Source organism: Megalops cyprinoides, chromosome 2 (genome assembly GCF_013368585.1).
Source record: "Megalops cyprinoides isolate fMegCyp1 chromosome 2, fMegCyp1.pri, whole genome shotgun sequence".
NCBI classification, from domain to species: Eukaryota; Metazoa; Chordata; class Actinopteri; order Elopiformes; family Megalopidae; genus Megalops; species Megalops cyprinoides.
In genome coordinates this window covers 46,266,695-46,292,805 of record NC_050584.1, presented here as the reverse complement: position 1 = coordinate 46,292,805, position 26,111 = coordinate 46,266,695, and the positions used below count along the sequence as shown (strand labels likewise).

The 26,111-nt window shown below is 44.9% G+C and overlaps 1 protein-coding gene across 1 annotated transcript; it reads left to right on the top strand.

The window, feature by feature from the left end:
• The first annotated feature begins 5,914 nt into the window (after positions 1-5,914).
• On the top strand, positions 5,915-25,900 carry slc30a7 (solute carrier family 30 member 7). Its single transcript, XM_036521602.1, has 11 exons — positions 5,915-6,074; positions 6,958-7,059; positions 9,551-9,664; positions 10,151-10,238; positions 10,379-10,511; positions 10,767-10,967; positions 11,257-11,301; positions 13,814-13,949; positions 25,309-25,399; positions 25,550-25,699; positions 25,820-25,900. The coding sequence occupies exons 1-11, from the start codon at positions 5,995-5,997 to the stop codon at positions 25,865-25,867; spliced, it is 1,188 nt and encodes a 395-aa protein (XP_036377495.1). The 5' UTR covers positions 5,915-5,994; the 3' UTR covers positions 25,868-25,900.
• Positions 25,901-26,111: the final 211 nt, after the last annotated feature.

Sequence of the window (26,111 nt, the reverse complement as noted above, 5' to 3'; positions counted from 1 at the left end):
TGAACTTAATATGCATTCTGTTGTCTTTTTAAACGCATCCTATACATATCAGGCTTGCATCACATCAAACAAAATGATAGCTATCAATCTGTTGTGATCATTGTAATTATAATGTATCCTACCAACCCACCCTCACCATCCAAACACAAGCATTCATTCAATCAAAAAAGCGCATAAATAATTAAAGTCTACATATAAATGCAACTGGGCTAAGTGGAACTAACATTTGATTACAATAAGTTTCTAGTGGTTGGGAAGATGTTTGGACCTTTTGTCCAGAGAGAACACACTGGAGGGGTAAATTGGGATTACAACAGCCTTCAGGTGATGAAAGTGGCTTTAGAATGTCTTGGAGGTCTAGCTAATGCCCTCTACTGTACGTTCATCCTCTATGCTCACTCAGATACTCCTCTCATGTCACTCAGTTGTGTTTCCTTACAGTTGCAAATACTACATACACCGTTCTTTCCTTACAGTCGCAAATACTACATACACCGTTCTTTCCTTACAGTCGCAAATACTACATACATACATTCTTTCCATTTCCAAAACTAATTACAAAACACTCTCATAGCTAGATACCTACAGTGTCTAAGCTGAAACATGATTCCCTTTTTGCAACACATTTAAATACTTCTAAATATTTTCATAGTTTTGATCAGCATTAATTTATTTGTTTAACATAATTTTATACTCGTTAAAAACTATGCATTTTAGCCTAGAAAATCTTGTACTTTGTTGGCTTTGTTGGCTGGGTAACGTTGTTCTTCTGCTCAGTGAAACTGACCCCATAATTAGTAGAAATATTTCTTATGTTTGTGACAGGGCTCTTCAACAATGCAGATGCCGACCACAACATATCCCATTAATTTACCATCAGCTAAACCCTCCAAATATGACATTAAATAATAGCATAATTTAATCAGTGCTGATCTAATTTGCAACATAAATACAAAATAAAACATCAGTGTGCCAGTCTTGCAGCTTATGTGATGAATCATGGATGTTTTTGAACTCAACAAGGGTTGTTACAAATGAAAAAGTGTCATCTTTGGACCAGATGTCAATTAAGCAGCTCTCTGTCTAATAAGGCCTGACAGACATTGAGAGTGTCTGAGTCTGGCTAACTGGGCCTGCTGTCTGGACTCCTAATGGTGCCTACAGAGAGAGTTTCCATGGGAACCTTTCCATTCTAATGTTTTGGAAGATCATTCTCTTCCTCGCTCCTGAAGATTTTGTTTACTCAGATTTTTTTTTTTTTTGCTACAGTGTTTAAGATTCTATCCACGTACAGTACATCTTGAGCCCTTTCTTGTTAGTATCCATGTTATCAATGGCCCTTCGTTTAATCTTTTTTGAACTGTTCCTGCTTTTTGATTGTGTGCTTTAATTGTGAATGACCCAGCGTGCACTTGCATATTCTTGTTGCTATAGAGACTGTGTAGGAATGTCTTGTGTTTAAAACAAGGCAATGCAAGCCTTATTTTGGAGATTAACAGAAGAGTTTTCAGACCCCAGCAGATCTACCATTCTACTGCAAGATAGCTGCAGGCGATTTTAATAAGTCGAGGACAGGACTTTCCAGACTTCACTGGGTGAAGGCTTTGCGTGCTGTTTGTGTTTTTAAATCGCCAAACAGATTTAAAATGGAAGCTTCTGGGAAATGTCTATTTAAACAGATTGAAAAACCCGCATCAAATAAATAGCTCTCCATTTACACTTTTTGTGATTTAATGATGCCATGGAAAGTTTCTCTGCTGCACTGTGTGGTGCAGAAGCTACTGGAAAGGATTCTGGATTAATAGATTGATAGCAGGAAAGTCCCAAAAAACAAAGACATTTTCACAAATATAATTACAATAATAATTTTATCATTTACATTAGCTACATTCCAGTTTTACAATTATTTAAATACAACATAAAAGTGGAAGGAAGGCATTGGTCTCTGTCTGTCATGTAACGGATGCCCACAGTTTATATTCACATTATTCCTGATGTATTATTTTGGAGGAGGGGCTTTACAATTAGAAAACATACTGCATAACAACACATTGTTTTCTTGAAATAGACTTCTTCAAGCTGAAGTTAGCAATTTAAGCAATGATTGCCTCTTTGATGCTTGGGAGACATCTAGAGGGAAAACATGGAATGTTTCCATGTGACCTACTGTATCTTCTCTCTTAGAGAAGGATTCTTAGATTGAATCCTTTAAAAAGGATATCTGAAAGCATTCCTTTTGTCTCATAATTACATCTGGACTCAGCATTTGTTGAGTTAAAGTTTATATTTCTCAATCACTGTCTTCAACAGTAAAACCATTCCTATTAAAAAGTAACATATAACATAATCCTAATTTGAGTGAAAGGCATACATGGTAGCAAACATTTGTATTAGTGATGGTAGACTGAGGCCTCATGAACCCTTAAATGGGTAGAGCTAATATGTTCAGTGGCACACAATTGCATCATAGAATTTGGCCATGAAGAAAACAGTATTTGATTAGCTGAAACACATCAGAGAATGATAGGATATGCTCCACTCCACCCCGTGTGAGATTTATGAAACTTCACTTTCCTATCACAAGCTCATACCATAGATTAATTTATGTTGTATTCTCATTCATCCTCATTTAAAACTTACTTGTCTGCAACAGGACACTAAATACCACAGACATCAATACAGTAGATGTTTATGGTGGATTAAAATACAATTTCTTAAGATTTCAGTTATCAGTTATCAGCCAGCATGTTTAATATTTGGGGTTCTTTGTGGTCAGACAAGAACAAATGTCAGAGCCCAAAGTATGACATGTTATGTTGTGGTCACTGTGACAAGGAAAATTTGCACAATGCTGCCATCTGCAGGTGAAATGTAATGCAAACTCAACATTTATGGCGACGTACTGCAGTCCTCAAGCTTTAGGACAGCTGAATTGATGATATTTGTATGTGGATGCCAAATGCAATGACAGATTGCCAGCAGTCAGAAGGCATGAAAGACAGAAAATAAATGACACCCCATTTACACATGCATACCTTCTTCCGAAGCACTAGTCACTGAAATGGCAAATCTTCATGTCAAACATCCAAGGAATCCAACAGTTCTTCACCACATACTTTAGCTAGATACCATCTGTTCTCCCATCTGAACTAAAGCAAATTTTCACTTACAGACCTCCCTGACAATGTGATCCATCCAGTTTCAACAACTATATCTCTGCATCTCGACTGGTTTACCTTTCCCAAAATATGTTGTTCCTCTCCTCCTCTGCATGAAGTGCCATCAAGGGATAGATTGTAATCCCATTGGTAGCCTACAGTTTCCACTACAACATGTACAGGGTAGGAGAGCATAGCATAGGTTATTTTTTAAACTCTATTGGCATAATGTTTTGGCGATGAGAACTACATACAGGAACTTGTTTTGCTGAGGTAATTAATAAGAAGTCACTTTCTTAAAGGACCACTCAGTGCATGGTGAAAATGTATAATCTGAGGTTCCTGAGAGGCTCCTGAGTAATTGTGAGAAGTGTCCAGAGGAGAGAAGCCTAATGTACAAATGCTGATTCCAAAATAGGATTGAATAAAGGGGAAAAAAGCACAAAGAGTGCTTTAAAAATCAATAATTTGATATTATGTAATTTGTATGAAAAATGACCTTTGTGACTGAGAATGCTGCTTCAGAGTCCAGCTGTCCTGCTGAGTGTTGCTGAGGTAAGGTAGCTTTGAGCTGCTGCTGTAAGCTAAGTGGTGATGTGGGAAATTATTGTCATAACTTGATTCAGCATTTCCCATTTTTGATGAGCAAGTCATGACATGACAAGTTTTAAAAAACGTGCAGACAATGGAGAGCAATTTGCTCACCAAAAATAGATTTTCCAGTTACTTCATATGACCACTTAATGGCCACAGTCTTGCCATTAAATGACATTGAATGACATCCAAGAACAAGCTGCTAGGGAAAAACGTCTTCCCTGAAGCGTCAATGCGTGAAATGAGTCAGGAAGTGAGGCAATACAGATTTTCAGGTTTCAATTGCAGTGCAATCTTAACACATGGAGCACAAACAACTAGGAGCAACACACACAACACACTTGGGTACTAAAATCGTCTTATATCTAACATACACTAGGGTCCAAAATTATTGGGACACCTGGGCATTTTGTGGCTAAGTGTGGGTGTGTCCATGTAGCTATTAGTTTTATCACTCCAACCTAATTTATGGTGTGGCGAAAACAGTTACATGTTTTGGCAACTATTAACATTTTCAAAACATCTCTTTATGTGGTTGGCACACGATTGCCTGATGGCCACCCTTATTTCCAACATTTTAATAATATGTATGACATTAATTCTGCCAAACAAACTGACAATTCCATGACATTAACTTAATTTTAAAAGGTATCTACATACTTACTGAGTGCAGACAAGTGAACAAAAATGACCATCACATCAATTAGGCCTGCCCCCTAACGTTGCCCTGCCCCCTAACTGAACGCTCATACTGAAGCCTATATAAACCTAACAAGGTTGGAACATGGTCACAGAAGATGAAGCTGAAATTGACATTGACATAAATATGACTTTCCCAATGTCTGATGGAATATGCAGCAAAAATATTGTGGGTTTTCAGAAAAAAAAGTGAGTGTCCACCCCATCTAAGGACAAAGCTGGGGAGAAGGAGGAGAGGATGTGACCTCCCTGTCCAACCTGCTGGCAGGAAGACTTGCATAATTTGTATGTGCTGTGAGATGAAGCACAGAATCCAGGCAAATGCCTTAGAATCAATACAGAATTTAAATAGACACATAAGAGTTAGATACCAAGTAGCCCTAGCCTCCTTCAAAACAAAAGAAAAATAGTAGTGTAAATAAAGAGATGACAGAGATGCACAGCTGGTTAGGGAGGCTAGAGGTATTAAATAACCAGGTGCGAATAAGTGGCAGGTTATGAGTCAACCAAGACTGTAATATGATTTCCTTTGAAACAGTGAGAGCAGGTAAAAGGAGTCTAGAATTTGAGACAGATAAATATAACTTAGAAATCATAGCAGAAACCAAGATGTTTTAGGGCGTTGTTTTCAATCAGAGGGAACTGGGCAAGGATTGTTAGACACAATCTGCAACTGTAACAGGCTGACACAAAATATGTTATAGATATTCTTTTTGTATATATGTACATTTTATGCAAATATTTGCTTCCCTAATCTTTCAGTTAGTGAGAGAATGAGAAATGATAAGTACAATATAGCATATCATTTCAATAATTAACAATGTATTTATTATGTATATCAGAACTGTAGTAGAAGAAAGTATATGGAACCAGAATAAGGAACCAATCATATCACCCTGAATCCCTCAAATTCCCAGTGTGGCTCTACCTATCTAAAAATTCTTAGGTTTGTTGGCTAAAGAAATCCTTGCCTCCTGATATCAGCTGATGTATGTTAGTGTTCAACGCAAAATAGCCGCTGCACCTCATCATATGAGTGGAAGACACTGGTGGTTGTTGAGGCAAGTTACCAAAACACTCAAAAATGCTTTGGTGTCCATAAAAGGCACTATATGAATATAAGTTATCATCATTACCATAACTCGCTGAATTGTAATTGTGAAATGTACTTTTATCACAAAGCGTGACCGTGAATAATTTGGGTTTCTTGCATCAACATTTATTAGCCACGTAACCGAAGAGAGTATTATTTTATATTAGGTTATCTTGGGGAAAAAAGTTCCTCTTCAAGGCCTGGACACTGATACTTGCTTGAACTCGTGTTATTACAATGCACAACGGAAACAACTGACCAGAACTTTGAAGTCAACGAGCGGCACACACATAAAAGTGTCGCGCAAGGTTACATTAGTTAACCAATAAACATATCAGCGCCCCCAGACGACCGGAAGTGCGATAGCCCCTTCCGTGCCCAAACTGAGCAAATCTCTGCCCATATTCTTCACTGTTTGGGGAATCAGTGTGGAGATCTGGCTGTATTAAGATGTTACCATTATCCATCAAAGATGACGAATACAAACCTGCGAAATTTAACCTCCTCGCCAAAATATCCGGATGGTTTAGGTAAACTGCGCTTTATTTGTTGCTTCATGTGCTTTAACCGGCTACATTTAGCGGTATCAGAGTGATGGTGCACCCGGGTTGGAATGACTCTCATCGGGTAGTGTTGACCCTCACGCATCGAGGCCGTAGGTGCCTATCTGCATCGAAGTAGCAAGCTTGCAGCAAGGCAATGCTTGATGTGTCTGGATAGCGAGGTAGCCACTGAACATTAAAGTCGGAACCAGTAAGAAGTCAGATATTTTTACTTTGATTATCCACAGCCAGCTGACTAGTCAGGCCAGGCTTATAGCTGACTTGCTGGCTACAGTCAGTTGTTAACATGATCAAGTAGCTCTACTGCATGTATTCGGCAAAGTCTAGCTAGTTCTGCTAAAAGTCAATGACTAGCAAGCTGACGCTAGCTAACTTGGCTAAAAATTTGTTAATTAGCTAACTGATTAGCTCGATCGCTAACCAGCTGGTTGGCTAGCTAGGCTGTTAAAATTACTGGCATGAACGCCAGGGTTTATTTTGAAGGAAGTTAGCAAGATGGCAAGCAGTATTTCAGTTGGCAGCACAGACTTGTAGACAAGACAGCCTGTTTTCTAAGGCTTATCTTACTGTTAGTCTAGCTAGACAACGTTTGACAACATATGTGTGTAACTCTGGAGTACAATTTTTGTGATATGTAGCAATGTAATTAGTCTAACTAGTTGCTTGTACACGTTTAACTTTTCTATTTTTTATGCGCGCCTGGTTGCCGATTGTGGCGTTTGATGTGAAATTGGATTTAGTTAGTGAGCTAACATTGTGTCATGTTCTGTTTCCCAAAGTTAGCTACCCAATTAGACTCCAGTGTGCTTTCAGCGGAAAGTATTTTGATTGTGGTTTTGCTTGTTTTCAGATCCATTCTGTCGGACAAAACATCACGAAATCTCTTCTTTTTCCTGTGTCTGAATCTGTCCTTCGCTTTTATTGAATTGTTGTACGGCATATGGAGCAACAGGTAGGTAATAGTAGCTAGCTAGCTAGCTAGCTACAGTAAGAGGAAGGGGGAAAACCATAGAAACATCTCACAATACAGGATGTGCCACGTAGGTCTTAAGCGAAAGGAGGATCTCACGGTCGGTGGACTATGAATTAGTTGCCACATTGAGTGAAAGGTTGTAAACACGTACGGGCGATGAAATACAAATATATTTCAGCTGAATGGCTGTTTTGCATGTTTTTGCATATGTTTACAAGGATAGCGTCGCGTTGTCCGCACTAAGAAATTACTCTGACGAGTTCACTCTCCAGTTTGCTTTATTCCAATAGCACCTCAGTTGAGTTCTAAGCAGTTACTGGTCGTAGTCTTAATAAACAGCCCCGGAAGTGTGCGTTACAGCGGGGGCTATATTCTGATAATTACCCCCAATGAAACCTATCAGGTGTTACTGTTAAGCGTCTTGAGTTGCCAGGTCAGAGGGTGCAAATCGTTATTATGTGAGAGGTGATCACCTAACCAACAGTAACACAGGACATGCTGACACACCTTCCCCTAGTACAGACGGCTACAAGACACTCAGACACCAGCTCTGCATTATATTTTTGTTTCCTGGATAACAAGGCACATCACTTGAAAGGGTTTCAGCACGTGTTTATGTATGAACTCTTCAGCCTATACCCATTGGTGTTTAGAGTTCTGCATCCATGTGCCCCAAATTATACAGTAAGCACTTTCAAAACCTGCCAACTTGCTGATCAATAACACAAAAGAGACTTCTGCTGTGGCAGGTGAATTGAGAGAAACATGTGAAATGGTAACCATAGGGTGTGTGCGTACTTGTTGTTTGACAAGGTGGGGCTGAGGTCTTAACTTTGCCATCAAGATATTTTAAGTTTTACAGTCTTCCTTATGTGTTTAACTGGTGCCTGTTTTTCACCATCAGTTTATGGCACTGACCTGATCTCCTCAAACACACACCGCCCTCAGGTTGCCCCTTGCTGTTCCGCTGTTTGTTATTGCTTGCTCAGAGCCTTTTCTTTGGAGAGGTGTGACTTCCATTCCTTACCAGAAAACAGCGCCATTTTCCAAATACAAGTCAGTCAGACTGGTCCCTTGAGTAAACATCTCAAAAGATGGACTTGTTTGCCACTGCTGCTATATTTGATCCACTGCAGAACATTGACAAGAGCTGGAGGACATGCTGATGGGCATGTGAAAAGACACTGCAACAGCCACTGATTGTTCAGCTGTCATCTCCTCAGTTGCTGCCATAAAATTGGAGCGCTTGCCAATACCAGAACAAGCTGCAGAGCACACAACAGAGCGTCATTTGTCGCTCTGGCTAATTTACTGTGTCTTACATTGGCTTTTTGGAGTAACAGAGTGATGGACACAGTACTCGCCCACTCACTCGAGGAGAGTTAGATTTTTTTTAATTACCAAGTGTAAATATTACATACAGTATTTTTTTTAGATGGTCCATTCATGTGTTACTGATACATTTCGTATATTTCAGAATAAATATACGTATGTGCACATCTGTGTCTTTGTAATTGTCAGTTTCTCATTAGTGTCATCTCACCACAACCTCTGCAGTCGCTGAAGTCAGCTGAATGCAATCCTCCTCCACTTACATACAGGCAGCAGCTATTTTTCCCACTACATGTCCCATGTTGCACTACACTTAACAGGGCACCAATTGGAGCATGGGTGATACTCCAGAGCGACTCTCAGGTGCCTTCACATTTTCTGTTCAAAACACTAAATTGGTCAGCTTTGGGCCAGTGTGCAAGCACCTGTAGAAACTCCTGTCAGTGTAACAAGGAGCCTTAGTATATTTGCTGTGGAGTCAGCATCCAAGCTGAAAGTGATTTTTTGCAGTGGAAATATAATGTGTCATTTCACTTCAGATTTACTTGATATATTTAGTGATGTCAGTTTGTCATTCATAAACTAATTGTCGTGGTGAAGCGGGTAGGTGTCTGAGGACCCTGCTGAAAGCATGGTGGTTGGCATGGAACAGCCACTGAAGCATTTGAATGGTCAGGTAAAACCAGAATGCACAGGGGAGAATACGCACTGATCCGCACCCTGGCTTAGAGTAGGATTCTTCTGACGGTCACTCAAGCCAGAATCGTGAGTGCAGTTATTAAATCAGCCCACCCACCGTCTTTATTCAAAACATAGAATACTGTCAATGGTCCTTTCTCAGGAAATGATGCAAGGACTCAGAGGCTCGTCTGAGGTGTGAACCTAGTTTGAACGTAAATTTTGTGTTAGCACTCATTTCAGGTTTTTGTGTGTCACAGTCCAAAAGCCTCTACATTACATTACATTACATTACATTACATTACATTTATTTAGCAGATGCTCTTATCCAGAGCAACTTCCAGCACAAAAGAACAGAAGTGTATCCATTCAGAGAATCCATCTGTCAGAGAATCAGCTCATATGGGACAGCCTTTCTCACCTGTGTGTCCTGTGATGTGCGTGTCTCTGTGCCTCTCAGTTTAGGGTTGATATCGGACTCCTTTCACATGTTCTTCGACTGCACAGCTCTCCTGGCGGGGCTTGCAGCCTCCGTCATCTCCAGGTGGAGGTCCAATGACGCCTTCTCATACGGGTAAGAGGGGTGTCCACGAATGACACTCTGTAATCACATTGGCTAGGTCACTGACACGCATCAGTGCACTGGAGCTTTCACGTGGGGTTTGGACACTGATGTTTCGCTTTATTAGTAGGTGGTCATCAGTGTGAACAGAGTTTTCATTTCTTTGAAACGATACCGTTTTATGACGTATAACTGAAGAGTGCCATATGATGTACAGCTAAAAATAGAACACAGTATAAATATCAACTGAATCAGATGTGACTAATTTATATGGATCACTTTGGATGTGCAGAATTTCTCAGGACTCGCTGTCCTCACTGGGCTCCCCGCAAAAAGCACGCTGCAGCTGTTAAAGTTATAACCTCACAGTTCAAAGTGGTAGAACATTTTCACACATAGAAGCCTGGCAGGGAAAGTATACAGGATCTTCATTACTGGTGTGACCTGGCAAGACGGACCACACCTCTCTTGCTCACCTACTGTCTCTCTCTCTCACAGCTACGTCAGAGCGGAGGTGCTGGCTGGCTTCGTGAACGGCCTTTTCCTTATCTTCACGGCCTTCTTCATCTTCTCCGAGGGAGTGGAGGTAGGTCTGGCTCAGTGCCCAGAGATGGTGGGTGTTTGCTGACGTAGTCCTATTTTTTTTTGTTAGCTCTGTGACCCATGGTTATTCACATTTGATATTGGTTGCTCAATATCTCCTTCCTTCCCATTTTTTCCCCATAGAGGGCGCTGGAACCCCCAGATGTTCACCATGAGCGTTTGCTGCCGGTCTCCATTGCTGGGCTGCTGGTCAACCTGGTGGGAATCTTTGTCTTTCAGCATGGGGGTCATGGGCACTCTCATGGCGGGGGCGAAGGTAGGGCCACAGGCACGCTTCACTACAGCTCGTAGTACTTAACCTGCTGGTGACTTTTTTTAGGTCCTTGAAGCTGAACTTACATTAAATACTTTGAATTTTACGTATCTGTCCCTTCTACAGCAAGAAAGCATTTTTGCAGTGTGTTGAACTGTGTTTACCACAGAGATTTTGATTTAATTCATTGGGTTTGATCAATCTTTTTGCTCGGGCTCGTATTCACTGTTATTCCTGATCAGCATCTCTTCTGTCTAGGACATGGTCACAGTCACTCTCTGTTCAATGGCAGCGTGGGCCATGGACACAGCCACGGAGGTCATGGACACAGTCATGGGTCCAAACACGGACACAGCCATGACCACGGTCACGGCCATGACCACGGTCATGACCACGGTCACGGACACGGTCACGGTCACGGTGGGCACGGGCACTCACACGAGGACACACACTGTCACGGTAGAGCCAGCTTTACCCTTGTTCTCAGACATTATTTTTCACTGCTATCCACTGTGTGCAGGGGGATGTGCGAGTATGACTGTGAGCGTAAGACTGAGCGGGTACCTGTAAGTAAGGTACCTATAAGTACCTCTGAAAGTTTCTCAAATGGCAGGGCTTGAGCATGGCTTTGAATTCAGTGGAAAATAGAAATAATGTTTCAGAATCATTCCATGTTATGTTTAGTGGAATGTGCAGGCTTTCAAAACACACTTTTTCTCCTGTAATACATGTCTGTCTTACTTTCCAGATGACCTTTCACCAGGAAAAGGCTCCAGCAAACAGATTTTGGAAGGTAAATTGGTATAAAACTGTGTAATCAAAAGAATGAAAATGTATATCACCACTAGATGGCCCCAAAGCATGCTTGCTAATATTAATTTTGTGAGCCATCTTTCATTGCTCAACAGATCTTTTTTGCCATTCTGGTGTTTTGTTTAATATGTGATGTGAGGACATCTGTACTTCAGTGATAATTAATCTTGCAGTACAAGTATTTTACCAACAAAATCTCATTTATGCAGTTTCTTATAAAGTCCTGCTTTTTTCTGAATTAGTATACTGTAGTGCTCAGTGTGCACGGCAAATGCCTTCACAGCATTCTCTGTACAGGGAAGTATACTATAGGTCAGTATACTTAATGGTCATTGTTAACAGTATCTGCTGAAAATTGCTATAAGGAATCACCTGTAACGTGTCTGTGTGGCTGGTCAGAGAGGCAATCTTCTTTTTAGAAACTGGCATCTTCTATTGAAAAACAAAACTTTTTTTCCTCATGAAGCAACACATTATTTTTGGTTGCACTTTACAGCTTAAGATAAACATGTGAATGGTAGCATGGCATTTTGAAGTTTGAGTTGGCTGAACTTCCTCCTGAGTGCTTTGCTTGTTCCACGAAAACAAAACAAAAAACAGTGCCTTGGTTATCATAGATGTAAAATAAAATGCTATGTGTCACATGAACGAACACATGACACAAGTGTAGGACTTCGGAGGGAAGTGTTTTGTTCTTTTTGCGGTCATCATCTCCATCATTTCATCAGGTCATCCCAGCTCGTCCTTGTCGGTGGTTTTATGTGGGACATGGCATTTTGTGTTATATTTAATTGGTTAGCGGATGCTCTTACCCAGAGCAGCTTACAAAGCTTAAAATTTTTATGTGTTATCCATTTATATAGTTAGATATTCACTGAGGCAACTCTGCATCAAGTGCCTTGCCAAGTGCAGCTACAGTGCCGCATGGGGTTATCAAACCGGCAACCTATAGGGTATGAGCCCTGCTCCTTGCTGATGCCCCACACTGCTTGGTGTACCCAGGGACATGGCTGTGCTCCTGTGATTTAGTGGTTTGGTGATGCACAATGTCAGCGCGGTGTCTGGGAACGCTGTCCCTTTAAGCGCCTTTGTGTGGGGACCTGCAGGGCTCTCTGTGCGGCTGGTGGGAAAGTAAAAAAAGGGAATGTGGATTGTCTCCTTCAGTCTTGCCCGCAGAGAGAGAGAATGGGCTCTTTGGGAGGCCAGCGGCGGGAGAGAGCGACACAGAGCTCCGAGAAAGAGAGGACACCCGAGAGAGAGGGAGGGGAGGTGACCAACCCCCTTCTCTTTTGTCATCGCTCTAGAAGCCTTTCTCTGCCTGTGATGAATTGTGTTGGCTTGTATTGGGGTTGTAGCGTGGGCAGATCCTCTGACTCTGGCCCCCGTGCACACAGTGAACCCTCGTGGGGCTCCGCGGCCCTCTTCCACATTCCTGCCTGGCTTTAAAATCCCGTCCACGCAGGGTGCATGCTTTTGCCCCACAAAGTGAAAATGAGCCGCCTTGTTCTGAGGTCTGTTTTGTGTTACTGTCCTCCGCAAAGCCACGGCTCTGGTGACTTCACTGCGCTGTTATGTTGCGGGCATCGTTTGGAGAATTCGTACGGGCGTATTTACATCACTCGCAGTAACACGAGCGGAGCCGGGGTTGCTCACGCGCGCATCTCTTTCGCCCGGAGCCCACAGAGTGACACAGTGAGGAAGGAAGCGTGGCATCAGACGAGCAGCGGGAGAGGACGAAGCCACGCACCCTGTCAGCGATCTCGTTTCTCTCTCCCTGGGTGATGCGTGCAGCCCTGGCGGGGGGGGCTTCCTGTTTGTCCCGCGTGGGGGGACCGTCGCGGTGATGCTCCCCAGGGGAGAGGTGTAACGCAGGGCCCCCGCTCGCACGGCCATGCCGGTGCGGACGCTCGCCGTGTGGACACAGCGCAGTCCTCACTGCACACAGGCCACTCCTCAGCCCCTTTGTGCTCGTACTGTGGATGTTTGTAGGGTCCAAATGCGGAACAGCTAACGAAACGACTGCGCTGACCAAACATCCAAATGCTGTTAGCAGTGCAGCAACATTGAGAAGTAGCAGTACAAATACGCTAGTTTACTTTAACACGATTTTTGCAACTCATCTTTCAAAGTGGGCATATGGTCTCTGGAATTCAGCATTTATTTTTATGTGTATGTGTGGAAAGGCATAAGTGCTTTCCTTAAACATATTCGTATGCATTATGTGTTGACTTCTGCACATGTGTTTTGGTATGTTATAATCAATGTGTGTATGTGGATATGTCGTGTCGTATATTATTATTATACACTCATATTTAATCTCCTATATATTTATTTATTATTTCTTTCATTCGGGGCATTTAGGGCCAGTGCTTCACCTGTGTGTTCAGACGGTGGTATTATTGTCCTGTTAATCATTGTGATTGGGTAATGGAAGCACAGTTTGTAGCTGGGGCCTGTTCTCCCAGTGCCCTAACCGCGTCTCTGTGCCATAGGAGTGTTCCTGCACATCGTGGCCGACACCCTGGGCAGCATCGGCGTCATTATCTCTGCCATCCTGATGCAGAAGTACGACCTGATGATCGCCGACCCCATCTGCTCCATGCTCATCTCCATTCTCATCGGAGTCAGGTGAGCGTACCCGCTGGATACGACCACAGGATTCAAGATCGTGACCTTGCCCTGCAAAATCACACACACACACACACACACACACACACACACACACACACACACACGAACATTATGGTAAGTCTCTTTCATACTTGCTGGATATGACCATGATATCCTAGCTTGTTAGCATGCACTGCAAAATTACATTACATTAAATGCATTTAGCAGACACTCTTATCCAGAGAGACTTCCAGCACAATAGAACATAGGTGTGTCCGTTCAAGTTAATTGAGCAACAGTGTCAGACCAGGCTAACAACACTCCCAGACCAGTGAGCGTGAGCATAGACCAGCAAGGGTGAGCATACACACACATACATTGTGGTAAGTCCCTGTCATACCTGTGGCATATGACCATGAGGTCCTAGATTTTGACCTTGCCCTGCAAAATGACACTCACACACAATTGTAGTACTTTAAAGAATTTTCCTCACATAATGCATGACCAGCTCCACCTCTGACCCGCAGAGCCGAATGTAAACATGCCCCGGGGCATGTTTCTGCAGCCACTTCAGAGCAACGGCTGCTGTAGCTGCAAGCGGGAGGAATTCCCGGAGCTCAGAGCCGGGTGGGGTCCCGGCGTCTGTCAGAACATGTGGTCTCTCTGAAAGCGTGGAGCCTGCTCTCTCTTGTGGCGTGGCGTTTTGGGTAGTTTATAGCTCAGACGCGATACACGTGTGTGAGTACTGTAGGCAGATGTGTAATTGCTTTGAGCACAGTTTATGGAAAACATTCCTTATCCCAACATATCTTTCTTTTTACGGTGCATATGTTGTCACGTTCCTGCTGTTGCAGCAACATTGAATAGCAAAATAATGGTAGTACAGTGGTAGTTAGCGTAGTTGTCATGCTCGTTGATTTAGGCTCTGTCTGTGAGCTGCTTGTGGTTGCTGTGATGGAGATTTGTTTGTGTGAGAGGTGGCGTTGCTAAGAGGTGAGGCACAGATGGAGCTCCCCCTCCCCCCGTTGATTGCACACCTGGTGGCGCTGTTTACCTGCCCCTGAGGCAGTCTTACGTCAGCGGGAGATTCGGTCTTTATAACTTACAGCTGAGCTCCCTGAGGACCAGACCTGTTCTTCGTAAGTGTGGTTTCTGGACCAAATCACAGCGGACTCATGATCTACAGAAAAGAGCAGACGGCACAGGGCCAGGGCAGCATTGTGGCTGAGTTTTCCAGTGTATTACTGTATAGAGAGCAATCTGTTCCAGTAAAGGGGCACAGTACGGTACTGACAACTGTGTGTTTCAAAGAAGGCGTGCATTACTGTACTTAGAGCAGTGTATTCCAGTAATGCCGTACAGTACTGAACTGAGAGCAAAGTGTTGCAGTGAAAGGGTGCATTGCTGTGCAGAGAGCAGCGGTACAGTACTGTACTGAGTGTAGTGCCTGTGATTCACTGTGTTACAGGGAAGGAGTATTACACAATAGCAAGAGATCAGAAGCGGGCCGTTTATTCAAACGCATGAATTGCTGCCGAGCCCCTCCTGTATAATCTTTTTCCTCACTCGGCATTTCAGACTCGTCTTTGTACCGCTGGAATGTGGCCGTGATCTGTGACTGCTCTTTTAAAATATGCCGGCACAAAGGCATCCTTTGCTACGGCTTTTCCCCCTCTTTTATCGTACCCCCGCGAGTTGTGCTAAGGCCGTCTCTCTCTCTCTCAAGCCTCTCCTTTCAACGGCGGTACTGGAATTGCATAGAAATGATCAGTTGAAAGTTTTACAATAAAGACAAAAGGCCTTTTCTCAGACGCGGTCTTTGTCACGGCGCGGAGCATGGGCCCGGAGCGAGAGAGGGAGAGAGCGCCGTTTCGCTACAGGTGCTGTTTGTGAACGGAGGTGAAGAAGGGGCCAGGTTCTGCAGCCGCGTTCCCACAACAGCACAAAAGCGGGACTTGGCCCCCCCCGAGCAAAAAATAATTGGTAACAGAAACGCGGAATGGAAATTGATTTCAGTTTTGACTTCTAAAAACACCTTAACGAGCAGCTGTTTTTTTTTTTTGTTTTTAAAGATGCTGGAGGAAGGTTTCGTTGCTGCATTGGGGCTGCTCATTTGGCGTTCAGATTGTTTGAAAGTGGAGAGGGGGCGGAGAGAAAGTCTCGCTTGGGATTTGCAAACATTTCCCGTTTGTGGTTATTTTGCAGGCGCCCCACCCAGACGTGTTAACCATTTCAAAGATGAATATCCAATGCCCTCGATATCGCTTTGTTCAGCCCAGTTATGCTCACCATCCTGTTTACCTTAGTCCTCATGTCTCATGCGATATCTTGATGTAGATCTTGGATTACTAGACACGTGTGGAGAGGAAGGTCGGCCTGCAGAGTCATGTAAGGAAGCCGGCTTCCACCTGAATGTCTTTATCTGTCATTCTGGGGAAGAGCAAGGCCTCAATAGCTGAGGTCTGTATTATCTGCCACTGTGTCTGTTCAGCAGTTATGTAGCAGATATACAGACATCCTCACGGGACTGATGTATGTATGTCAGTCACTGTGTGAATATGCGGAGTGGAAGTGTGTTTAGTTTGACCCGGGGAGGAGGGGGTGGCGTTTAGGATGGAGGGAGGCAAGGACAGAACGCTGGCCAGTTGAAGTGATGATCGTCTCTCTGTTCTCACCATGGTCCCCAGCTGGGAGATTGATGCCACGGAAAAACATTCTGTTTTGCTTTCTTGACAGTCACCACATTTTGAGGTCGGAGGACGGCGGGCGGGGGTGGGGTGGGGGGGGGGTGCGCCGTTCCCTCAGCGCCGTGGCTCAGAGGAGCTGCACACGCTCCCGCCTCCCGCTGCTTGCACATGCACATGCATCTGGTCCGATCCCCCCGTGTCCCCACGGCATCCAGACCGGGCCGGGCGCGCTCGCCGGAGGGCAGATGTCTGGAATAGCTGCGGCAGGTCCAGTTGGCTCTACGGCCTGTGATTAGTGACTGACTCTGTGGCCAGTCCTCGGGCCCGGGGATCCTAAAGGCAGCGGGGTTCAGACCCCGTGTGGGTCCCTCCTGCTGCCCCGGACCCAGAGCGAGGCGCTCCTCTCACCCCCACCCGGTCTCAGCGGCATGAAAGACTTCCAGGGACCGTTAATCACCTCGGATTTAAAGCACGAGGCCAAATGAATGAGCAGAGTTAAAGCGTGTTTAGCATAAATTAACTCTGCGGCTGGCCGAAGGCACATTGCTAATCAGGGCCTTTGAAACCACCCAATAATTAGGAATCTACGAGCAAAGAGAGAGGGCTGAGCGAGAAGCAGCGGGCCGCTTTAGCATTCTTTTGAAAGGGCTGCGATTACGCAGCGGAGTGCTGCTCGAATGAGAGGGGACCTCGGGGTTTCTCAAAGGTTATGCTGATAGGATGCGTTTGCCAGTCCTAATGCTGGAGGGGTTATTTCAGGAGCTTTGCTTCTTATGCAGTTTGAGGAGATTGACATTCTTTGAGCTGTGCCTCGTGCCCTTACTAGCAGCGAAGTTAACCAAGTATCAGTGTAATGCAAACAGCAGTAAGTTAGATATAATATAGGGTGTACAAGTGTTTTAATTTGTACTGTTCTTATTCTCTAGTAATTCTTTACCCAGCTCACTGAAGTGGATCAACAGTCACTGTGTAAAGGAGCAGATATCAAGCTGAAGCAAAATCACATATGCTTTGCCATTTTAATGTGAATATGAGTTAAGAGAAAGTGTTACATGTGTTGTTGACACAACACTTGGGTTTTCCCACTTTTGAAACGTGAAACATGCCCTAATTGTGTGCTTGCGACACCTCTACGTGTAAAACAGGCTTTCGCCGTTCGAAATTCACGCCAATCCGCCACGTGGTTTCACTTGGAACGGAGAGAGGAGACGCACAAGCTCCTGATTTAAAGCTGACTGCCGAAATGGGGTCAGCAAGTTCACACCTTCCGCGCAAAGCTGTTAGGTGCTGCTGAAGAGGGGCACATGGCCTCCGGTAGAGTACCTCTGGTCTGCTAGACTCAGGCAGGTGGCAGGAACCCAGCACAGCTGCTCACACAGTGAAACAAATGGCCCTGTCTTTTGTATTGTTGCTTCTCCTCTTTTGCCCTCAGACTGTAGTGATGCAGTGTCTGAGCGAGTGCCGCGTGGAGAGCGGTGCTTTTTTTTTTTTCCCTACATGCTCTGTGGGGCTGCGCCTTCAGCTGGTGCGTTAGATTTGGTGCATTTTATTTTGTGCCGCATTTAGTTTTAATGTGTGTTGTTTTGACCCTTTCCTCCACGTGCGAAGCAGACGTTTGGAGTCGGCGGTTTGTGTGCTGCCTCTTGCCATGTGGCTCACACGTTAATGGAGGCATCGAACCCTAAGCTTTTTGCAGGTGGAGCAGGCGCCCGCTTTGCGTCTGTCTCAGCGTTTATTCGGTTACCATGTGTTTTAGTTTCATACGCAGGGGACACCATAGGTCATACCGCTGACCTGCGGTATCAGAAATAAGAAAAGCTACTACCTGGCTGATGCGGCATTTTAACCCTGTACTGGTCCAATCTCTCTGACCCACACTTTGGCACACGTGTTATGTCAGTAAATGTAGCACCCACCACAGATGCAATCAATTAACCTTCTTTGGGACCCGCTGTACCTTTATACATAGTGTCATGCTTTCAAGGATGACGTTTTGTTGTGTTTTCTCCTCTGAGCATCGAGGCTGTGCTAATGGAGAGAAGAGCACAATAGAATAAAAATTCATGAACGTCATACACCAGTAATCGGCTTCAAAAATGACTGCAATGGTTGACTCTTCCTGCGTCTTAGTATCGGTTTGTGTTATTGTTTTTTTTTCCTTCGTGTATGTTTCTTCTTTGTTTTTTTCCAGCAAAGCACCCCATCCAATAATAATAAATGTTTACATGTACTTTCCAGTCTCTGGAACATCTGAAGGCTTTGTTTGTCTTTGTAGTGGCGCAGAGAGCCGGGGTTAAACGAGATGGTTATCCCACATGGTGTTTATTGCCGTTGGCTTTTGCATCTCGCTAATAACAGGTTGCAGGGCTTGCTCCTCCGACGTTTTATCCTGCATGTATTCATTTTCAGCCGGTTCTGTCCAGTGTCAATTTCAGGGCTGAGCTTCTGATTCACCCCCCCCCTCCCCAGCTCGCTGAAACCGCGGCTTTAGCCTTTCAGATCTGGTACAGTCTGGTTGAGCTGAAGCGTCGGAGGACGCGGCGAGTTGGACTCGGCGGTCTCCCTCCTCCTTTACGGTCCCAGGAGCACGGGAGGAACCTGCCGAGTGCCTCTGGGTAAACCTTGGGGAGTCTTATTACGAGGTGTGGCGTAACTGAGCAGCGGTAAACGCAGGTCAAAGGGACGCTGGAATTTGAGCTCGGAGATACAGCGTTTCCATTACTTACTGTGGCACAGGAATTGCCGACATTCTTGGTGTACAGACAGGCTGGCAGCGACCATCTAAAAGAGCTTTTGTGGCGGAGGTCTGATTGAGAAGTATTTTCCTGTGTAATAGAGCAGGCCCTTAAGTAATGTCTTGTAATGAATGTCGATGTCAGAATGAAACATGTTTTTTCCTTGATTTTTTTTTGGGTGGGGATTTCATTTCACCTCTTGATCTCCTCTTAGAGCGTTATGAGTTTCAGTTGTAAGCGGTGCTGTGTGAAATGTTGTTCAGCTGAACAGGATTTGTCATGTACACAGTTCTACATTAGATGCGGGGTGTATGGGGAGAGGGGTGAGTGTGCCTCTGTGGTACATGCTTTGGAGCAGCTTGCCGATGCCAGCTTGTGGGATTCTGTCCCGCTCCTCTTGTAGAGATGCCCTTATCCGGGACAGCTTACTTGTGATCCGTCTCTACGGCTGGATATTTACTCTCCGCCAGAGTAAAGCCGGCAAGCGGCATGACAGCATGCTTTGTCCTGCTGGAAGGTTGTGAGCCCAAAGGAGGGGCAGTGAGTGAGAGTTCAGTGTGGCATCGTGCAGTCACTGTATACTCCTGCCCAAGCCAGCACACTCAGGCCTATCTTTGATTGGCCTGTTGTGCACAGCAGTGAATGTATCATTCTGCAGGTCTGCACGACATTCACCAGAATCCAAACTCCTCACTAAACCTGGTCCAGACCACGTTACATTACATTATTACACTACATTATCGCCATTTTGCAGAAGTCCCTATCCAGAGTGATTTACATAGGTTACAGTTTTTAGACGTTATCCATTCATACAGTTGGATATTTACTGAGGCAATTGTGGGTTAAGCACCTTGTCCAAGGGTACAACAGCAGTGCCCCATCACAGAATCAAACTGGCAACCTCTCAGTTACAAGCACTGCTCCTTCCCACTATGCTACACTGCCGCTACATCATGTTAACGGAGTGAAGGCCTTGTTCTGTAGAGAAGCAGGGCAGAATCGCTCCTTCATTGTTAATCTGCAGCAGACTGGAAGTGTGGTGGGCTGAAGCTGACTGAGATGTGCTGCTTGTGCAGAAGTTACCCACTTAGGCATACCATGGTCTGTCATGAATGATCAGTTCGTCAGATTGACTCCAGATGCTTTTAACCAACATCCAAAACCTATTTTTCTTATAATGTATTTGCATACAAAAGGGTAGGTTTCTCTTCGTGCTAAATACGTGTTGATTTCTGACTATTACAATGTCTTGAGTGCTAATGGATCAAAAGCCATAGAACTCTGAGGTGGGCAATGGTAAAAGTAAGCGTGTTAGATTTGTAATGCGTTTCCACATTTGACCCTGGCATGACTGGGAACATGTGCTTACCTTGAACAGTGTGGATCCGGTTTCTTGTGTAGTGCCATGAAGTCGCCAGAGAGGGCTTGCAGTGTGCGAAAAGGCAGGTTCTGCCAAGGCGGCAGTCAGCCAGCCAAGAGCCCCACATCTGCCTGCTCGGCCTCTGTGACACGCGCACCTCCCCTGGGCCCCGCTTCCTGTCAATCACACACCGCCTGTCTGGTGTAGGGAAGGAGCTGATATCACAGGGCGAGCGAGAGCCGTGGGCTCACGGTTATCAACGCCAGTGGTGGGGAAGCGGGTGCGGGTGCCACACGAGGCGAAGCAGATAGGATGGAAATCTCAGCGTAGAGGGCACAGATGAATTACATCGAGCGACACTGAGATGATGGAGAATTGCTAGCCTTCATAGAGAGGTGAAACTAAAGAGGGTCAGAGCAAGGGGATGCAAGGCACAGCTGGTCTTGCATTTTTGTCCCACTCACCTTTACGCCCCTTTTACCCGACGAATGGGTAGCAGTGTGGTATAGTGGTAAGGAGCAGGGCTTGTAAAAAGGTTGCTGGTTCAATTCCCTGCTGGGGGCACTGCTGCTGTACCCTTAGGCAAGGTACTTAACCAAGAATTGCAAATATCCAGCTGTATAAATGGATAACATGTTAAAAAAAATTGTAACTTACGGAAGTCACTCTGGATAAGAGCGTCTGCTAAACGACTTTTAAAAAGTGTCGAGTTTGTTTCTCCCTCCTCTGATTTGCTGTAATAAAGCCAGTGTGTGAAATAGGGGGGCCCTTTAAATGAGTACGGGCGTGAACCAGGGAGGGGAGACGGGAGGCGCGCATTAACGCCACACCGTCGGGAGCGCATGGCCTCCCTCCCCAGCGCTGCACAGGAAGCCCGGGAACAATGGCGTGATGTCAGAGCCCGGCAGGGGCCGTCACGCTGCGCCTTCCTGTTTTCATTTCGTTTTCAAGTGACAAACATGAGGGCCAGTGGCGGACGGGGCCAGTTTGCGGGCGACGGTCTGCCCCACCCCGCAACCAGGGCTGGCTGAACCGTGTGACTTACTCAAGGGTGCCTGCATTTCCTCTACTAGGCCATAAGCCTCAGGATACACTGCCATTTTTATACTGGATAGTACCTGCTTAGTGTTGTAATGTCAAAAACATTTTAAAATACTGCTATAGAAGACCCACACGTACAGTACCAGTCAAATGTTTGGGCACACCTGATTAAGATAATGCGAAACATGCATTCAAAGACGTTTTGATCTTATGCTTATGCTTGTATGCTTGCTTGACTTAAGTGCTTGAAATTTGTTTCTTAGGTATCAACTTCACTATTTATATTTGTCTATGTATGAATTTCTTTCCAAAAGAATTTTTAGTTTTAAAACATATTTTTTGGCTACTTTGAAGAATCTAAAATATAAGATTGATTCGTTTTTTGGTCACTGCATAATTCCATTTGTGTTATTTCATAGTTTTGTGTTTACTATTATTCTAAAATGTGGAAAATGGTAAAAATGAAGAAAGAAAGGTGTGTCCAAACTTTTGACTGGTACTATATTTGTTGGCAAAGTTTATTTTTTTTTTTCCTTGCTTCTGACAAATGGATGTTCTGTGGTGCTGCCAGAATGTCAGGGTCTCACAGTCAGACACATTTTCTACCCCTTCCACTCAGATGCAAATACATCATAAATTAAAACACGCATATGTTAAAAATCATGGCTTATATGCATTCCATATGGACTGCTGTCTGATTGCTCGGTAGCAAACCACAACCTTTCACAAGGGAATGGAGTATTAGGCAAAACGCTTGCATGTGCTGGATTTTGTACATGTATTTGCTACCATTACCTGACCACAGAGAGAGTTTACTGTTAAGGAGTGCTGAGCTATCAGGAAATCCATAGATGTACCTTAAAAACAGATTTTGACAGAATTGGGGAAGTGGTGCTGCACGCATCTCATAAGATACCCCATTCTTTTGCCATCTGCTTGAATCAAGTGACTTCAGATTTAAAACGGACATAAACAAATACTTGATGCAAGCGGCGTCTTTTTTTAGCATCTGTTTTACGGTCCGAGTGAAGAGGGTGAAGCCTTCGAACTGCAGTCTTGTTCTACACCAGTCTATGTGTGTGTTTAGTCTCCTATCTTTATTTCCTAACAGGCTTTTTGGTGTCTGAAAAGGGCAATTGATGGTGCTCTAGCTGTCTGATGCCAGCTGGGGCAGCACCTGATGTTGGTTAAGAAAAGGGCAGAGAGGAGTGCCTGTGCCTGTGCCTGTGCCTGTGAGGTGACCTGGCGTTTGTGGCGGTCATATTGATTCAGACACATTCAGCAGAGCATCCTGCATTCAGAGAGGCATGAGCGAGGCTTTTTACAAACATTTAGCAGATGCTTATTCAGAGTGACTTACATATTCTACACTTTCTACATGTTATCCATTTATACAGCTGGATATTTACTGGGATTATTCTGCCCAAGGGTACAACAGCAGTGCCCCAGCAGGGAATCAAACCAGCACCCTTTTGGTTACAAGCCCACTCCTTACCACTATATGATACTGCCAGCCTAGGCTTCCTGCCTGCCTTTACAGTTTGGTATGATAATGACACTTCAGCAACCCAGAGTGACCTTCAGTGCTGTCAGTCTGATAAAGGGACAGATGGATAAAAAGAGTATTTCTCTGTGAGCTCTTTGTTCCCGGTGATAACAGCAGTTTATGGAATTTTGTTGACGTGGAGCGGTAGAAAGGGAAAGTGTGCCTACGTTGACAAGGACCAAGTGGAGATGTTGGGGGTTGCAGGCTCGGAGGGGGATTTGGTGTGGGGTTGGGGGGGTTTGGGGAGAGCAGGGACAGACGCCAAGCCCAGTAACCCTCTAATGGGTTTCATATGCGGTAGTGGTCGGCCTGTGGCTTTGGAAGAAGACGGAGGACGTCATTAGAGTCTGGCAGAGTATGACATGGCAGAGCTGGCTCCTCCTCAGCAGCAGCTGAGATGATTTGATGTTGAGGAGAGAGAGGCGGGCGGGAAGGCTCTGTGTGGTTAGCATGGCACTGTCCAGCGTGCGCTGTGAGTTCATCTGGGAGCTATGCTACCAGCCTCAAGAGGGGAGGGAGGGCGGGGCTTGGACGTCCCGGCCTCGGCGGAGGAGGGTGGGGTGAGCACGGTTGGAGCCTGGTGAATGTTTAGGGCTCCGACACTGCAAGGGTTTTTACAGTGAGCTTCAAAGATATAACAGAAAGCCAAAGCTCATCAAGAGCAGTGTAGCATAGTGGTTAAGGAGCAGGACTCGTAACCGAAAGGTTGCCGGTTCAATCCCCGCTGGGATACTGCTGCTGTACCCTTGGGCAAGGTACTTCACCCACAGTTGCCTCAGTAAATATCCGGCTGTATAAATGGATAACATTGTAAAGAACTGTAACCTATGTAAGTCGCTTTGGATAAAAGCGTCTGCCAAATGAATAAATGTAAATGTAAATGTAAGACACTTTAGAGGACAGCTGAAGGTTCGTTTTCTGACTTCAAAACTGAAGACATCAGTAAAACAAACAAGCCTGCACCCAGTTCTCCCTTTTGTGTGGAGGAGCAGTAATGTGATGCTTTCCCGCTCAGCACACAGGGCAGTGAAGCGGTTGGGCTTAGCTGGCTGCCTGCACACTCGCACAGGAAAGCTTAGGTAGTCATCAGTCAGCGTTCCTCTGACTGGAAGCCACTGGTCCGGGAAGGGTCACCCCTCATACCACAGCCCATCAGTTTGATTTAGTTTGAACTTCACTTTTCATACACAGTTACAGGATTTTATTACATTTTTATCTCCTGTCAAACAAGCAGCCACATTATTGAAGAAATTCTGTACTGTATAACTTACACCAGTGGCCTTGGTTTATCTTTTTTATTTTAATTATAATCCACTTTGGCTTCTGACATTTTTCCCAGACTGGAGATTCCAGTTAATCTCAAAATCGGTATTTAATCCCTATTTTATTTGGCAGCTTCAGTTTGATTTGCACTGGGTCCCAGCTGCAGATGCCAGGTCACCTCTGACCTTTGACCCAGTAGATTGCTTTGTAACACATTCACTGTGCTCACCATTCTGGGTAAACTGATAACAGAAAAAGGACCACCTACTGAACTGGAGTGCTCTTTTGGGCCAGAAGTGTTTTTGTGGTGAATCAAGACAAGCCCTGTTGTATTTTAGCCCCATGTAGAGCAACATTATTTGGCTGTGAAATTGCTTTGTAATATTGTTACTTCAAGTGTGATTGACTGATTGAAGTCTTTGAGTGGTACTTGTTTACCATTTGCCCTGTGTTCATCGTACCTCACATCATTCATTTGTCTGTGCTCAGTGAATATTGGACTGTTCACTAAACTATGGTAGATCTATTCACTTCTCGTAGTAAATGCTGTTTTCCTCCTCTAGCACAGGGCCTTACCAGGCATGGTAATGTTGATGTTACTTGACTTGTACCCCAGTAGGATAGCGCACCTTTGCCCTGACTTGGCAGCCTGTGTGTGGGGCCTGTGAGACTGCTATTACAGGACAGCCCAGAGGAAAGGAGGGATGCTGACCTCTGTCCTTTTTTTATTTTCTTTTTTTTTCAGCGTGGTGCCTTTGCTGAGGGAGTCCATCGGCATCCTGATGCAGCGCACGCCTCCCACACTCGACCACGCCCTCCCAGAATGCTACCAGAGGGTAAGCCCTCGGCCCACCCACGGTCCCACATCTACCGGCCTGTCTCATGTCCGAGACCCTTTACTGTGGGGTGGTAATGATAGAGGTGTGCATCTGTCTGTGCTGATGACATACTGTGTGTGTTTGTGCACGTGCGCATGTGTGTTGCAGGTCCAGCAGCTGCAGGGCGTGTATAACCTACAGGAGCCTCACTTCTGGACACTGTGCACAGACGTCTATATTGGGACACTCAAACTGCTGGTCGCCCCTGACGCAGACGCTCGCTGGATTCTGAGCCAAACGCACAACATTTTCACACAGGTCAGGAGGACGAAACGGGCACCTGTGCAAATGAATGTATCATCAAATTGAATTGTCTGCATTTGTCCTTACAGGGAAGTGACACGTTTTTTGTGTGTGTGTCCTTCTCTTTGTCTGCAGGCCGGAGTCAGGCAGCTGTATGTTCAGATCGATGTCGCAGCGATGTAGTGTTGGGTACTCGCCTCCCTCTCTCTCTTCGGGTGTCCTGGGACCAAAGCCTTCTGCGCTGCTGTGGGGGGGATCACTGCACCCCCAAACTCTGTTCTCCCGCCCAAACCAGGGACCAAGATGGAAGCAGCTACTCGACTCTTCACCAGGAAATGAAACGAAACTTAAAACGGAAAAGAACTTGCCAATAATGTGACGTCTGTAAGGAAAACATGGTGACCTTTGTCACCAGTTGCCAAAACTG